We start from the raw sequence: 15,660 nt of genomic DNA, 5'->3' as shown, positions 1-15,660 counted from the left end.
ATGCCATTATATTAAGATGTTACAGAATTTAACGGAGATGGAAATAGGCAAAGAAAGCAGTTTAGAGTGGCAGAAGTTCATTCTTAAAAAATCAGTAAGAGGATACTTCTGGTTTCCACTGTAGCATGAAAGAAGCTTAGGAAGCACAGTTTCATCTTCCCAACAACAACAAAGCCAGACAAACTAAGAATTAAAAACTCTTGTTACATCTAGCAGAGAATTAGGGTAGACATCACAGGGAAAACCGCTGGAGACAGAAAGACAGACACAGAGAATCACAAGTTAGTGGATCAAAACCACAGGAGCGGGAACCACTAATGGACCCAGGCCTGGGTGAGGGAAACGCAACCTGTAATTAACAAATGTCTGGAGGCTTTGTGTGGAAAACCTTGAGAGATATGAACTCGGGGGGGGGGGGGGGGGGGGATGGGCCTCAAGGGCATCTCCAAAGTGTTATCTCCAGAAGCCCTGCCAAGTTCCCACAGTGAAGACTGGAGAAAAATTCCCTCTGTTTCCCTTCGAAAGGGAAAGTGAAAAGTAGCCATTTTGACACGTGCCTATGTTTTTTAAAAAGTCTAGACTTCCTATCTTTCCTCAGACAGGGAGAGCTGAGAAGTGCTTGTGAAGGTCCCAATGAGAGAGAACAAGCTCACTGGAAGACGGATAGAACACAGAATCATGAAAGGCTGACATTACCCTGACCTTTCCACTCAACACGTCTCCTCCTCACCACTGCATCAATAGGCTCCTATACATTGGCAGGTGCTGCAGTGGAAAGAACTCCATCTCTCATGCCTTATTTTTTATTTTTTTTAAGTAAGTGTATTTATTTATTTTGAGAGAGAGAGAGAGAGCAAGTGGGGTAGGAGCGGAAAGACAAAAGAAAGACAGGAGAGAGAGAATCCCAAGCAGGTTCTGCATTGTCAGCACAAAGCCCAATGCGGGGCTTGAACCCACAGACTGTGAGATCATTACCTAAGCTGAAATCAAGAGTCCAGAGGCTGCTTAACTGACTGAGCCATCCAGGAGCCCCTCTCTGACCTTATTTAAGAAGTTGCTATAGGGAGGGCACCTGGTTGGTTCAGCATCTGTCTCTTGATTTTGGCTCAGGTCAAGATCCCAGGGTTACAGGATCCTGCGTTGGCCTCCACACTGAGAATGGATCCTGCTTAAGATTCTCTCTCTCTTGAGGTGCATAGGTGGCTCAGTCGGTTAAGGATCCAAGTTTGGGTCAGGTCATGATCTTGCAGTTCATGGGTTTGATTCCCGGGCTGGCTCTGTGCTGACAGCTTAGAGTCTGGAGCCTGCTTCAGATTCTGTGTCTCTTTCTCTCTCTCTTCTCCCCACCCACTCCCTAAAAAAATAAATAAATACAAAAAAATTTTTTAAAAAAGATTCTCTCTCTCCCTCTGCCCCTCCCCCCACTGCTTGAGTGCAAGCACACACTCTGTCTCTCTAAAACAAAGAAGAGAAAATAAAAAGCAATAGAAGTTGCTAGGGAAACCAAAACACCACAAGGGAGATGCAAGAGGAACCACGGTGTTGGAGGAAATTATCCTTTCTGACTTCTGCTGTAACAGTACAAACAGTAAATAGTAAGCGTGACCTTACTTCCTTAAACAGAAAAGTTCACAAAGCAGGCCTGCCTGTTTACCTTAGTCCCTTTCACCTGGCACATTGTATTCACTATCAACCACAAATTACATCTCATGCCTAAAACAATGATATGACCGAAAGGGGACATTTATAACACCCGGAACCTATCTGAGGAACAAGAACACAAGAGTTTGTTGGAGAAATAAAGTCAGAAATTCAACTTGGGGAAGAACTCAGAAAGCCCTCAATGTTGCCCGAAGAGTCAATGAAGGGCTTCTGATCATCTGTAGGACCAGGAGTCACCATTAGGGATATTAATTCTGCATCTGTGTGAAGAGTGGCCTGTTTAGGAGAATATTTGCATTGGAGAGGAGTTTCCTTGACATTTGCAATAGCCTCAGAGTTACTTAAGATGACAGAAGTGAAAATGCAAAGAAGTTAAAAACATGTAAGTTGAGGGGTGCCTGGGTGGCTCAGATGGTTAACTGTCTGACTTTGGCTCAGGTCATGATCTCGCAGTTCTTGGGTTCGAGCTCCACATCGGATTCTGTGCTGGCAGCTCAGAGCCTGGAGCCTGTTTCAGATTCTGTGTCTCCCTCTCTCTCTACCCCTACCCTGGTCATGCTCTGTCTCTCTCTGTCTCAGAAATAAATTAAAAAAAAAAAACTATAAAAAAATTAAAACATGTAAGTTGAGAATAAAGAGCTGAATGATAATGAAATTGAGGAAGAATTGTGTTAAACAATAACAGCGTAAATAACAGAAATATTAGCAGCAGCAGGAGGAGATTCTTTCTTAAAGGAAGGTAAGTCTGAGTTTGGATACGTGACTTGGAGACAATGGAAATTATCTAGCTGACAAGTGAAAATGTGAGACCAGAACATTGAAATAGAGACTAGAGGCATGCAGAAATTTGCAAATTTTAGCAATGACAGAATAAAAACTCTGAGAAAAGAGAAAGTATAGAAAGATACAAACACTAAAAGTCAGAATACGGGGTAAGACTCACATTTAGGTTTTAGAACGAAGAAGAAAAAGCATCAAAGACAAGTATAACACCAGGAAATACATATCATGGTCCACTGCAGATGGAATCTTCTAGAAGGTGTGCTTGATCAGTAGTGTGAAGTGCAACAATAAGAATCAGGTCAGCATGATTGTAAAATCATGAAGTCTTCAAGGAGCTAGGATGTAAGCTCCATGAGATCTGAAAGCATTTTTGGTAAACACACATCACTACTGTATTCAGATCAGTGACCAAGAGCAGGTGGCCAATAATTACTTGCTAAGGAAATAATTTTTGCAGAAGACAGATTGTAGGGAACCAAAGAAGATGTGTGTATATTGGTAGAGAATACAAATAAATGGGTAGGGAATGGCAATTTCAGATATAAGAATAAAAAAATAGTACTTAAAAGTGACAGTGAGGTCAGGAGATTAATTTTTTTTCTTTTCAAAGTAAGAGAATTGTGATGCTTGAAGGCCAAAAGTATGATATGGTAAGAGGGAGACAGTTTTAGAAAACTTAGAAAAAAGGGGAAAAAGAAAAAAAGTTTTTGAGAAGATAGAAAGGAATAAGTTTAATGGTTTATTAGTCTACTGAGAAGTAAAGTGTATAAATAAATATGAATTTGGCAAATTCCTTTTAGAGAAACTATAATGCCTGGATACTTGTAAAATGATGAAATAATGAACCTGAAAATTATGGAGCAAAGTACTATCATATTTGAGCAATAACGCCAAAACCATTATTTTTGGATGTGGAAATTGCTGATAACATAAGAAGACTGTGGCACTATTTAATGGATGTATTCTGTTAATATACATAATGAAATATTCTGAAGGTAATATATTGGATTAGATTATTACAATTACACCACTTTGCTTTATAAGCATCTTCCACGTAAAAGAGATTGGAAGCTAAATAGATCATCTTTGTAGGTCCTAGCTGGCAGTGTGTGAATTCATAAACAAGAGATTGCCCAACGTCAAAGATATCCAGACACGGGTGCTTTCTAGTATTTCTTTAACTGAGTCTAGTGATTTAGTCACTTTGGAGAAAGGAAAGCCTTCCCTATGCCTGCAGTGTATTACAGAACAGGGCCATCCAATAGGAACGTACCATGAGCCATATATGTAGTCTTAGAATTTTTAATACCCACATTTAAAAGAGTAAAAAGAGGGGCTCCTGGGTGGCTCAGTTGGTTAAATGTCTGACTTCAGCTCAAGTCATGATCTTATGGTCCATGAGTTCAAGCCCTTGTGTTGGGTTCTGTGCTGACAGCTCAGAGCCGTGAGCCTGCTTCAGATTCTATGTCTCCCTCTCTCTGCCCCTTCCTGCTTGTGCTCTGTTTTTCTTTCGCTCTTAAAAGTAATAAACATTTAAAAATTAAAAAAATAAAAGACTAAAAATGAAGTTTTAGAAATATATTTTATTTAACCCAATGTATCCAAAGTGCTATTGTAATATGTAATGAATATACAAAAAATATTGATATATTTTTATGTTGTCTTTTTTGTACTACATCTTTGAAGTCCAATGTGTGTTTTACTCTTACAGCACCTCTCAGTTTGGACCAGCCACAGTTCAAGGGCTCAATAGTTTGTGTGGCTAGCAGCTATCATATTGCACAGTGTAGGCAATAGAAGTCTTTTAAGTCAGAGAGTTTGATATTCAAGTGTCCCTGCTCAGTCATGCCCATGGACTTGATCAACTTTTTAAATCTAAGAATGTATATCTTCCACGTCACAATGTTTTAAAAAGATTAAATGAGATAATATGCATATCTTTTTTTTACACTGCCTGACTCTTAGGAGACACTTAACTGATATTAATTCCCTTTTTCTACATCCCTTTGAATTTTCTTGTTATTTTGTTTAAAAAATTATTTTCCTTGGATTTGAATGAATGGATTAAAAGAGCAACTATTCAACATCCGTTCAACTCTTTATAAAACTGAAAGCAGTAATGCAGGCCCCTCATTCTAGTGACTCCCATGAAGACTACCTTAATTTACCTCCTCCCCCCGCCCCCTACCGGTCTCTAGCTCCTGACTGATCCTTCTTTTATTGATCTACTTTCTCCATTTGCCCCCCATGGCACTTATCAACTTCCAACTAACAATTATATATAATATATTATATAGATAATTAGTAATTATATATAGTATATATATAATTTATTTATATATTATATTATGATATTGATTTTCTATCCTGCTGCTACAACGTTAACTGTGATGGCAGAGATCTTCCTCCGATTTGACCTACATCTATTCTAATTACCTAAAACAGTGGCTGGCAAAAAATGGACTAGACAATTATTTGTTAAATGAGTGAATGGGGGAAAACACTTTTTCACCATACCAATGCTGAAGCATCACACAAATCACATTTCCTTTTAATACTCTTCCCAGACTTCCATGTGATTATTATTATTATGGTACATTAGTAATTAACTCCCCTTGGGGTATCCAAAAACATCCAATTTTGAACAGAAATCTGTTTTGAATTGGCATCACAATAAATTCCAATATATTATTGAAGGAATAGGTAAAAGAGGGATTTACAAATTAAGTTCTTTGATCTCTCAGTATAATTTGAAGATCGAGGGAAGAGATTATTTTTATTATTATCATTTCTGTGTCTTCACTTCCACCTGTTTACAACTCCTTTGGTGTTTCTGACTACCCAGTTCCTATTTCATGCTAGATGCCACATTGTCATTATTCTCTCACTTTGTTTAAGCCACATTCATATTTTGAGGGAACAAGTTTTTTAAATGTCTTTACTGGAAAATCTCAAATTTCTACCAAAGTAGAAGGAATAATATAATGAACTTCTACCTACCCAAAACCCTGCTTCAACAATTTCAACGCACAGTCTTGCTTCCTCTGTATTACCACCTATATTCTCAACACCACTCATTTGAAAGTAATCCTGGATATCAAATTAGATCTCCTTAAGTATATCAGTATACAGTTCCACAAGATTAGATTTTTTTCATAACTAGCATTTTAGACTTAAAAATAACTATTTTTCCTTTTTTGTAATTAAATTTTTGGTCAATAGGACACATATTTTATTATTATTTTTATTTTTATTTTAAGTAGGCTCTGTGCCCAATGTGGGGCTTGAACTAACAACCCTGAATCATGAGTCACATGATCTATCAACTGAGCCAGTCATATGCTCCAACAGGATGCATATTAATATATATAACATTAATTATAACATGTTATACATAATATATATGTATCTATTATATATACATATGATATGTTGTATTATGTTTAACATATATATATATATGTTATATTATATATATATACACATATATATATTCCTAACTTTTTATATCATTTTGCACATAAAAATGGTTATAGTCATGTACAGCATGCTGGGGTAAATGGAGGTAGATAACTGCCGCTTGCTTCTAAATCAGTCTCCCAGACATGCATCTGACTGGCAGCTTTCTTCCCAAGTCCGTGAGAAGCAGGATGAGATGGGGTCCTACAGCTCAGTATTAAATAAACACATTAACAGCTTTCTAAAGAGCAAGGGGAAAATATAACAAATGTCCACTACATTGAGTCATCCATTTCCTCTGGGGATAATTGTTGTCTTTTCACATCTCTCTTTCATTGCTATTGTTTGCCTTTAATTACCTGATGATTTCTGGTTACTCACTAAAACTGTTGAATGAAGGCTTTCGTTGTTGTTGCTTCGTGTAGGTAACTTGAAAGAATTTCCATTGCTATTAGGCAGAACTGTTTTCCTAAAGGGCTTCTCCCTTGGGAGAAGGAAACAGCAGGTGCTACAGAGGTCGGCTGGGGATGTATGTTTCTCTGTAGGGAAGTAGTTCCTGACCTCAGCTACACACTAAAATCTGATGACTAATTCTTAAAAATCTTGATGCCCAGGCCATGATACTAATCAATTAACCAGGATCTTTGTGGACAGATATAGATATTAGTATGTTTTCTTAATTCTTCAGATGGTTCTGATATGCACCCACATTTGAGAACCACTTTCTTTGGTGGTGGGACCAAGGGGCAGTAAGTAAGCAAGCAGATAGGCAAAAAGTGATGCTCCATATTTTTCTTCTTGGATGGAGTTCTCTTTCTTTATTTCCCCCTGCAAACCTATAGTGTTGATCCTATGTAAATCTAAGCATGACTTTGCCTCTTTTTTATGCTATAATTACATCATGATAATCTCTTCCTGGGCCCATGTCTGATTAGCTTTAGATGGCAGTGATCTGATTTTACTTTCTGAGATAAAGCACTCCTCTGGTCATGAAAGGGGCAAACAAGGGGACCTGAGTGCTGGTTTTCAGGGAATTACTCTATAGAATTCTTCACAACCTTTGTTGGTATTTGTTGACATCAGCCCAGGCTGCCATTAAAAAAAAAAAAAAAAAAAGCCACAACCTTGGTGGCTTAAATAGCATAAAGTTATTTTCTCACAGTGGCAAAGGCTGGAAGTCCCAGATGGAGGTGCTGGAGGGTTGGTTTTTCCAGAGGCTTCTCTCTTCAGCTTAGAGGCTTCTCTTTGTATCCTCACACAGTCTTTCCTGTGTGTGCACACATCCCTGGTGTCCCTCCCTCTTTTTATAAGGACACAGTCCTATTAGATTGCGGACCCACACTTAAGACCTAATTTAGCCTTAATTACCTTTTGCCCTATCTCCAAACATAGTCACATTGGAATTAAGGCTTCAATACATGACTTTTGGGGGGACACAATTGTGCCCAGAACAGTATTTTTTTTTTTACTTTGATCCTAGAATATCTGTATAGCTTCCTTGTAAAGACCTATAGCAAACAGTGCTTCCCTAGGCTGGAATTTCTGCTGTTTTTACTCCATTCATCCAGATCCTATCTTGCCTGCCTTTTCCTGGGATATCACAAAAATTTCTGGTCCAATTATTAGATTTCAAATGTGATGATTTTAAAAATGTGATACAGTACAGTTATTTTACTATCTCTTTAATAATAACTGCGTGTGTGTGTGAGTGTGTGTGTGTGTGTGTGTGTGTGTACATGAGTGTATGTGAGTAAGATCAGTGAGTCTGGTAAACTAGTGAATTAAGTTTGGCTTAAAATTTTTTTCATTTATGTTGAGAGAGAGAGAGATGGAATCCCAAGCAGGTTCTGTGCTGTCAGAACGTGGGGTCAATCCCACAGACCATGAGATCATGACCTGAGCCAAAAGCCAAGAGCTGGAGCCTCAACTGCCTGCGCAATCCAGGCACCCCGCGGAGGCTGGGTTTATATCTAACTCCATATTCTTGACCAAGTGCCACCTGTGCCAAGCAAATAAATATGAGGGTCTCCGTCTACTCCATCAGAGTGAGACGGTAATATTACCTAGACTGAAATAGAGGTTAAGTGTCCCTAAATATAGAGATGAAGGAGATTCAAGCAAGAGCTTGATAGATCATAATTTATAAAATTATCTAAAGGTAAACTCCTAAATTATTTGCTAACATTTTCACTATAGTAAACAACACACTAGTTAATACTCATTAAGGACAAAGCATGCTACCAGATGTCCCCGAGTGGGCATGGATTAGGCTCCGCACACCAGGGGCTCAGTTCTGGGCTTGTTATTCATGATACAGCCTTACACAAGTCATGTAGCTTTTCTTGTTCCTCATCTGTAGGAATAATAGTAATGCCTTGTGCCAGCTATAAAGGAAGTACAGATATTCTCTGCCTAGCGCCCAAGGCTCTGTCAACCAAGTAGCAAGTAAATTATATTTGTTGAACACTTAGTACGTTAAACTGCCATTGTCCATATCAAAGTATTATCATCACTAAGACTATCTCAGAATATTTTCTGACCTTGTGGTGTGAATACTGAATTGCACAATGGTAACTCCATGTGGGCTATAATCAGGCACCATATTTCATCCCAGTTACTTTACAAAGATCTAGTTAATTCATACCCTCAGTTAGCAACGCGTTGTATATTTAGTAGGCACTCAGGAAATGCTCGTTGCATTCATTAGTCCGAAATACGTTGGTATTAATAAACACGGAAGGAGACAGACAGCAGACATGGGACCTGCATAAGTATTTATCAAGGGATTTTCAATCTTAAAGGCAGGAGGGAATATAAAAAGAGAAAAATAGGTGACTCCTGTCCTACCAGAGTTTAGAGTTTAATTGTGGATACGGTCAATTATACAACTAAAAAGAAAATAAAGTAGTGAAGGAAGGGGAAAGAAAGAGAAGGAAGCTTTTGTTTTATACCTTGGTTAGTTCCTGTAACCCAAATGTCACTCTTGCCATTAAGTCCCGTATATGCTAAGCCTAAACACTATTCATGTGCACACGAGAGTGGATGAATGTCTGTAGTTTCCCTCCACAGCTTCCTCAATGGCTCCAAAAAGACTCATAAATAGGCCCGTGATGGGCATTGAAAATGTCCTCCTTATGGATCTAATTCTTCATCTTGGTAACAATAAGTGAAAAGATCCATAAATACAGTTTTAATTAACAGTACTGTGGAGATGTTTAGAAATAGACCGTAGGCCCTTTGAATCCATTTGGCCTTCTCATAAAGAATTTTGTTTTTCCCAGAGGGTCAAAATTAATTAATGTTCTTACAATTTATTTAGCAGCCCATTGTTTCAGAGATGCCTAAACAAGTTCAGTGAGCCGTATCAGTGTATCAAGGAAGATATAATCAGACTGCTTTGAAGCGACTGCTCTGTAAAAATATCTTGCCTCAAGTACTGATTAACAGGGAGGATAGTAAAGTGTTCTGTCAGAATGATTACTCTTCTTTATCTGTGGACAACATTACTTGTGCACAATATTGCATAATGACCAGATCCAAAACTTTTCATGTGGCATTTAAGGAACTCACGCAAGCTATAAAAGTTCAAATAAATATAGCCATCAATAGTCTTTAATTGTTCCATTAGAAGGTAGCAATTGATCACTCATGTTTTTTTTTTTTTGAACAATGCACAGAACTTTTCCCACATCCATTGTTTACTTTATCACCTTTTCCTAAGCTGAGCCTAAGATACTGTGTACCATTAACAGTATTATACTAGCAGACACGCTCTGTATTTTTTAATTTTTTTTTTTTTACATTTGTTTATTTTTGAGAGACCGAGAGATAGTACACAAATGGGGGAGGGTTAGTGAGAAAGGGAGACACAGAATCTGAAGCAGGCTCCAGGCTCTGAGCGGTCAGCACAGAGCCTGACGTGGGGCTCGAAATCACAAGCTGTGAGATCATAACCTTAGCTGAATTTGGACACTTAACTGACTGAGCCCCCCAGGCGCCCCACTCTGTAGTTTTCAAATACTGTCTTAAGATAAGGAGATATTGGTCTCCAGGGACCTCTCTGGTATTGTTTGTAAATTTTACCCTCTAGATCTTAGTAGCAAAAATGAAAATTGGCTTATTTCTCATAAGTTCTCAAGGAAGAGAATAGAGAATTAAGTATATATCCTCAGGAACAATCATACAAGTAAACAAAAAAAAATCATCTAAATGTATACTCATTGTTGTGATGTTTACTATAGTGAAAGTATTAGGAAATAATTTAAGAGTTAACCATTAGGTAACTTTATAATGCAATATCCCAAAAGTAGACTATCAGGTAGAGAAGATTTCATAATGTATAAACTTGTTCATACTACATTTATCAGATAACTGAATCTAGTTGAAACCTCCTTTTATTTGAAAATATGTATATTAACAAGAAATGGAAAGATATACAAATATAAAGTTTATAAATGATTGTATCACTCTATTGGGATTACTAGAGAACTTTTTTAAATGTTTTTTTATACATTTAAAATGTTAGAAAAGGATGTATTACCTAGTAATGTAAAATTGATGAAAAGAAATATTAAAGAAAAAATAAATATTAAGAGTAAAAAGATAATCATTCAGGGTTTTTAAGTGGTAAAATTTAAAAACATCCAGCACATTTTCCACGGACACATGTAGGTGCTATATCATCATGTATGTTAGCTTTTCTTTTGAGGTGAAACTCCTGTGTTTACTTTTTTTAAATTTTTAGATTTATTCTCCCTTTCCTCTACCCTCCCCCCCACCCCCCATAACTCATCCAAGTAATCCAAGTTAGGAACATATATATCCTTTTCTAAAATCTATCTTTCCATGCTTACATAGTTATTCATAGAAATATCTATGTAGAGATATACATGCACAAATAAGGGGCATGAGTCAATGTTTTAGAAAAAATTGGATCATACTATATAATCATTTTACATTTTATCTATATTAATAGATATTAATTTTTATTGCTTTTTATCTATATTGCATATTGCTTTTTTTCTATAATAATAGGTCTTGAAAATCCCTACGAATCAACTGTATAGTGCTAACCTCTCTCTTTTTAGTGGCTGCCAGATGTTGCATGCTTGGATTTAATAAGTTACTCTGGTTTCCAGGCTGTTGCTTTAGCTCCCAACAGGGGGTGATGCTGTTCCCAGGAGATACCTGCCAATTTCTAAAGACATTTTGAGTTGTCAATACCAGGGAGAAGAATGCTAGTAATATTTAGTGGCTACAGGTGAGGAAGGCTGCCAAACATTATATGGTGTATAGGACAGAACCTCAACAATTAATTAGAGTACCTACAACATCACCCGTGGCCATGGGGCACCCCCACAGGGCATACACTGATCTCAGGGCACTTGGCTGTAATCCTCCTCCCTTAGGAATCCAAATAGCTCACTTGTCACCTCCTTCAAGTCTTTTTTGAATAGCACTTTCTCACCGCAGCTTATCTGACCAGCATATACACTGCAGTCGTTCCCTAGCTGTAACACACACAACTATCCACGTGCCTACGCAATCTTACTTACTCTATTCTTTTCTCCTCAACTTCTAAAGGGGACATAATTAATTTATTTATGATATTTGTTCAATTATCTTTTCCCTCCTTCTAGAATGTGAACCCCACTGTGGAAGGTATGTTTTATTCACTAATGTATCCCCAGCCCCTAGAACAGTGCCTTGCATACAATAGGTGAATAAATGAATAGAGAGCAAATAAATGTTTGAGTGAATGAGGGACATTCATTTTATTTCCCGTTATTTTTAAATTTCTTAAAGTTTTTATTTATTTATTTAGAGAGAGACAGACACAGCATGAGTGGCGGAGGGACAGTGAGAGAGGGAGAGGGAGAGAGAGAGAGAAAGAATACAAAGCAGGCTCCGCGCTGCCAGCAGAGAGTCTGATGCAGGGCTTGAACCGTGAGATCGTGACCTGAGACAAAACCTAGAGTTGGACACTTAACCCACTGAGCCACCAGGTGCCCCTCCCATTATTTTTAACGACGAACAATGCTGAAGTCCATATCCTTATATGCATGTGCTTGTGTTTTGGTTTTTTATTTATATATGGCCTGAAAGCTTTCCAAAATAGAAACTTTCCCATAACTATGTATGAGTACCCTTCTCCGGCTACCCACTCTCCATTTCTCAACCATCTACTCGTGGCTTGTGAAACCTTTACCCATCTTTTAATTTTGATTTGTAATTTTTCTGATGACATGTAGACTTGTACATCATTTACTATTTTTGCTGATTATTTGAATTTAATCATCTGTGAATCAGTTATGCAGATCTTTTCTGGTAGTTGAAATTGACACCTCTAGAAAGTCTGTAACTTATCTATATGTATCCTATTTGTAACTGGCACAGATACTTTTTTTAACCTATTGTTTGCCTGGTGATTTTGGTTATGGAAGTTTTAGGTCACAGCTATACTTTTATACCATCAAATATGTACCTCTTTTCTTTTGTAGCTTCTGGGCTTTTAGAAGTGAGATCCTGCTTTTATAGTGCATATAGTTTTACCCTCTGTTTTCTTGCAAGAGTTGTATTGTTTTTATTTGTTGCATTTCAGTCTTTAATCCATCTGAATACATTTCTGTTTATAAAATACACAAAAGAAAACCTGGGGTTTACTTTTATTTTATTTCAGCTGTATAATCAGATATGCCAAAACTATACTAAAGATTATATCTTTTACCCCATGGAATTGACCTTTGTTTTATATGAAAGTCTCCTAATTACTGACCTCAGTGTTTTGATTTTCTATCCTGTCCCATTAACTGATAAACTAGTATATACTAACTTCATGCTTTTTAAGGACAAAAAAAAAAAAAAAACCAACTTGGTGAGGAAGAGTAAATACAACTTGGCAGGTCAAAAGGAATAAGAATATTCAATTTGGAAATGAATTAGGAACCAACTTTAAAACAAAAAAGGACATGTACACTGTAATTGAAGGTCATGATATTTTCAAACTGCCCAAATATAGAAATAGAAGTATTCTTCTCTTTTACTAATAAAATATGGCTGAGATAATTGCCCATACTTTTTCCTTGAAAAGTCATTTTAATTAATTCCATATAATCTTGTTCTTTTTTCATTGGGCCTATGCTTCAATTGTTTTGACTGATATTGTATTAAGCAGAGTTCTCTGAGGAAGCAGAACAGATAAAATACGTATGAATCTAGAAGGACATTCATCATTTTAATTGGCTCAAAATCATAGATTTTGGCAAGCCCCAAATCTGCAGTGTGGGCTGGCAGTTTGGAGACTCGGGAAAACCAATGTGGCAGATGGAGTATTAAGGCAGCCTTGTGGAGAAACATCTCTTGATCAATGAGGCCAGTCTTTTTTGTTCTATTTAGGCCTTCAACTGATTAGATGAGACTCATCCACATTATGGAGGGTGATTTACTCAAAGTTCACTGATTTAAATGTTCATCTCATCCAAAAACACCATACCAGTTGACACAGAAAAGTAACCATTTCAAGCATCTAAGGTTATTTTTTTATCACTAGAATAGCTAGATTTTATCTTTAAGAAAAGTTAGAAAAGTTTCATCCCCTAAGAAAAGCTAGATTCCTAAGGGGGGAAAATTGATGAGTAGGCAAGACTTCAGGGTAAAAGTAAGTAAAACCTCAAGCTTCCTTCCACTCTGACTCTACTACCTGTAAGAACACTAAGGATTACATTCACCTCAAATCACAAGGAAGGAGGCAAAACTTGTCAAAAGTTTGCTGATGTTCATTCTTCCCATCATCACTTTTACGTCTCTGACCCTATACCTCAGAGGGACTGAAATAGAATTGGTGGCAGCATGAGCATGAAAACTCTTATCACTGCTCACTGTATGTCTTTGTCTATTACATGCATTAATCTGAATGTCCCTTACTCATAGCTGCCCCAAATGGACACTTTATGGACTCCACCTTTAGGGTAGAGTAAGTAAAATCCGTGAGTCTCTTAAAATATGAGTCATGGATGTCCTTGGTGCGGCAATGTCAGTTCTGGGTCTATTCAATAATCCAGAGGTTATAAAGAAAGACTAATTTTCTTTTCATGAAGCCTATTGCATTCTAGTCACACACAGACATAAGGAATATTCTCTGATATTCACCCAAATAGTTAATGCAGATTTCCATGAGTGAATGATTTAGCCTGTGTATCTCTCCTAGACTTACCTGGTGTGTGGTCAAGGTCTGGACTCAGTGCCTCAGCAGGAATTCTACTGCCAATGGTCCAGTCCAAGTCATCTTCAGAGTCCTGAGTAAGGCTGCAGGCTGTGGTCCAGTTTCCTGAAGTTGTTTCAAAATTACAGCTTCCTGTTGTGCTTGTATACTGACCTAAGGAAATAAAAATATTAACAGGATGCTCTGAAAATATGTATTAAACTTTATATTACACAACATCTGTGATTATTTAAAATTAATAACAGCATATTTTAATTATTTATTAACTAATTTAAAGAACCAGGACAATTGCACCCGTTGGTAATAGCAACTGTACACCGTAATTTTTATTTCCATCACAAAGTCTAGATGTAGTGCATGAATACTGTCACTTATTCATGAAGGAGTTATAGGGATTGACTAAGAATATTGTAGATGATTGATAAAAATGTGTCTACACATGAGCAATGAACACAATATTATGATAATACAGAGAAGTCGGGTCAAACAAATCAACGGCTCCAGTTTTCTAGATGTTTAATTCAGCTTCTCTGTTTACGTTGGTGTTTGAACAGCACAGATCATTAGAGGTGCAGAGGCATTAACTAAAGAAAAGGTGACTTTGGAGAAGTAGTAAACTGTGTAGGGCACCAGTGCTCTCGGGATACCATCCCAAACATTCACATACATTTCAGACCTAGTCACAAAATACTGGAAAAAGTTCTCTTCTAAGTATTGATTGATAACCCATTAAAAATTAAGTAATTTATAATGAGAAAAATTACTATTTAATAACTAAATGTCTATTACCTAGTCATCTGTGAAAAGTACCATCATAACATGGTAATATCTGCTTTCAGTTTTCTTTATCTTTTCTCCTTTCTTTGCACAACAGTTATTGTTTTTGAGCATTTACTGTAAAACTGTGTGGTACAGACAGAATGACTGGGTTATTTAACCAGTATCAATCAATTGAGATTATCATTGATTTTTTTCCTTCCTTTTTAAAAAGATGAAGTTTGTGTTACTTTTAATATTTCTTTTCTGGATGGTTTATTGTTCATAACTTCTTCTTAACATAATATTAATACTAGCATATAGAATTTCATCAGTAGAAAAACTTCTTGTTCAAATGGATGCCAAACACACAGTGAACAAAGCTTTAAAATTTCTTCAGAAACTTTTCTGGATCCCTGAAAATATTTCATTAAGTATCCATATTTTACTTCTCAGACATGATCACATTTTATCCCTAAAATCTAGAATCATTTTTAATTATCTCCTTTCATTCATTCTACATGACATAGAATGCATTTAATTCTATATTACATTTTTTAATGTTTTATTTCTGAGAGAGAGAGAGAGAGAGAGAGAACAGGGGAGGGTCAGAGAGAGAGGGAGACACAAAATCTGAAACAGGCTCCGGGCTCTGAGCTGGTTGTCAGCACAGAGCCCGACGTGGGGCTTGAACCCACAAACCGTGAAATCATGACCTGAGCTGAAGTCGGACGCTTAACCGACTGAGCCACCCAGGTGCCCCTTTAATTCTACATTCT

General features: G+C 37.0%; 1 protein-coding gene across 1 annotated transcript in view; it reads right to left on the bottom strand.

Moving 5' to 3' along the window:
• Positions 1-15,660, bottom strand: part of MALRD1 (MAM and LDL receptor class A domain containing 1) — an 800,662-nt gene that overhangs the window by 224,772 nt on the left and 560,230 nt on the right. Inside the window, 1 exon segment of the mRNA XM_039216734.1 lies at positions 14,117-14,278. Coding sequence (XP_039072665.1) covers positions 14,117-14,278 — 162 coding nt within the window.

Source organism: Hyaena hyaena, unplaced genomic scaffold, assembly GCF_003009895.1.
Source record: "Hyaena hyaena isolate Hyena2069 unplaced genomic scaffold, ASM300989v1 scaffold_656, whole genome shotgun sequence".
Lineage (NCBI taxonomy): Eukaryota > Metazoa > Chordata > Mammalia > Carnivora > Hyaenidae > Hyaena > Hyaena hyaena.
This window is presented reverse-complemented; position numbering and strand designations above follow the sequence as displayed.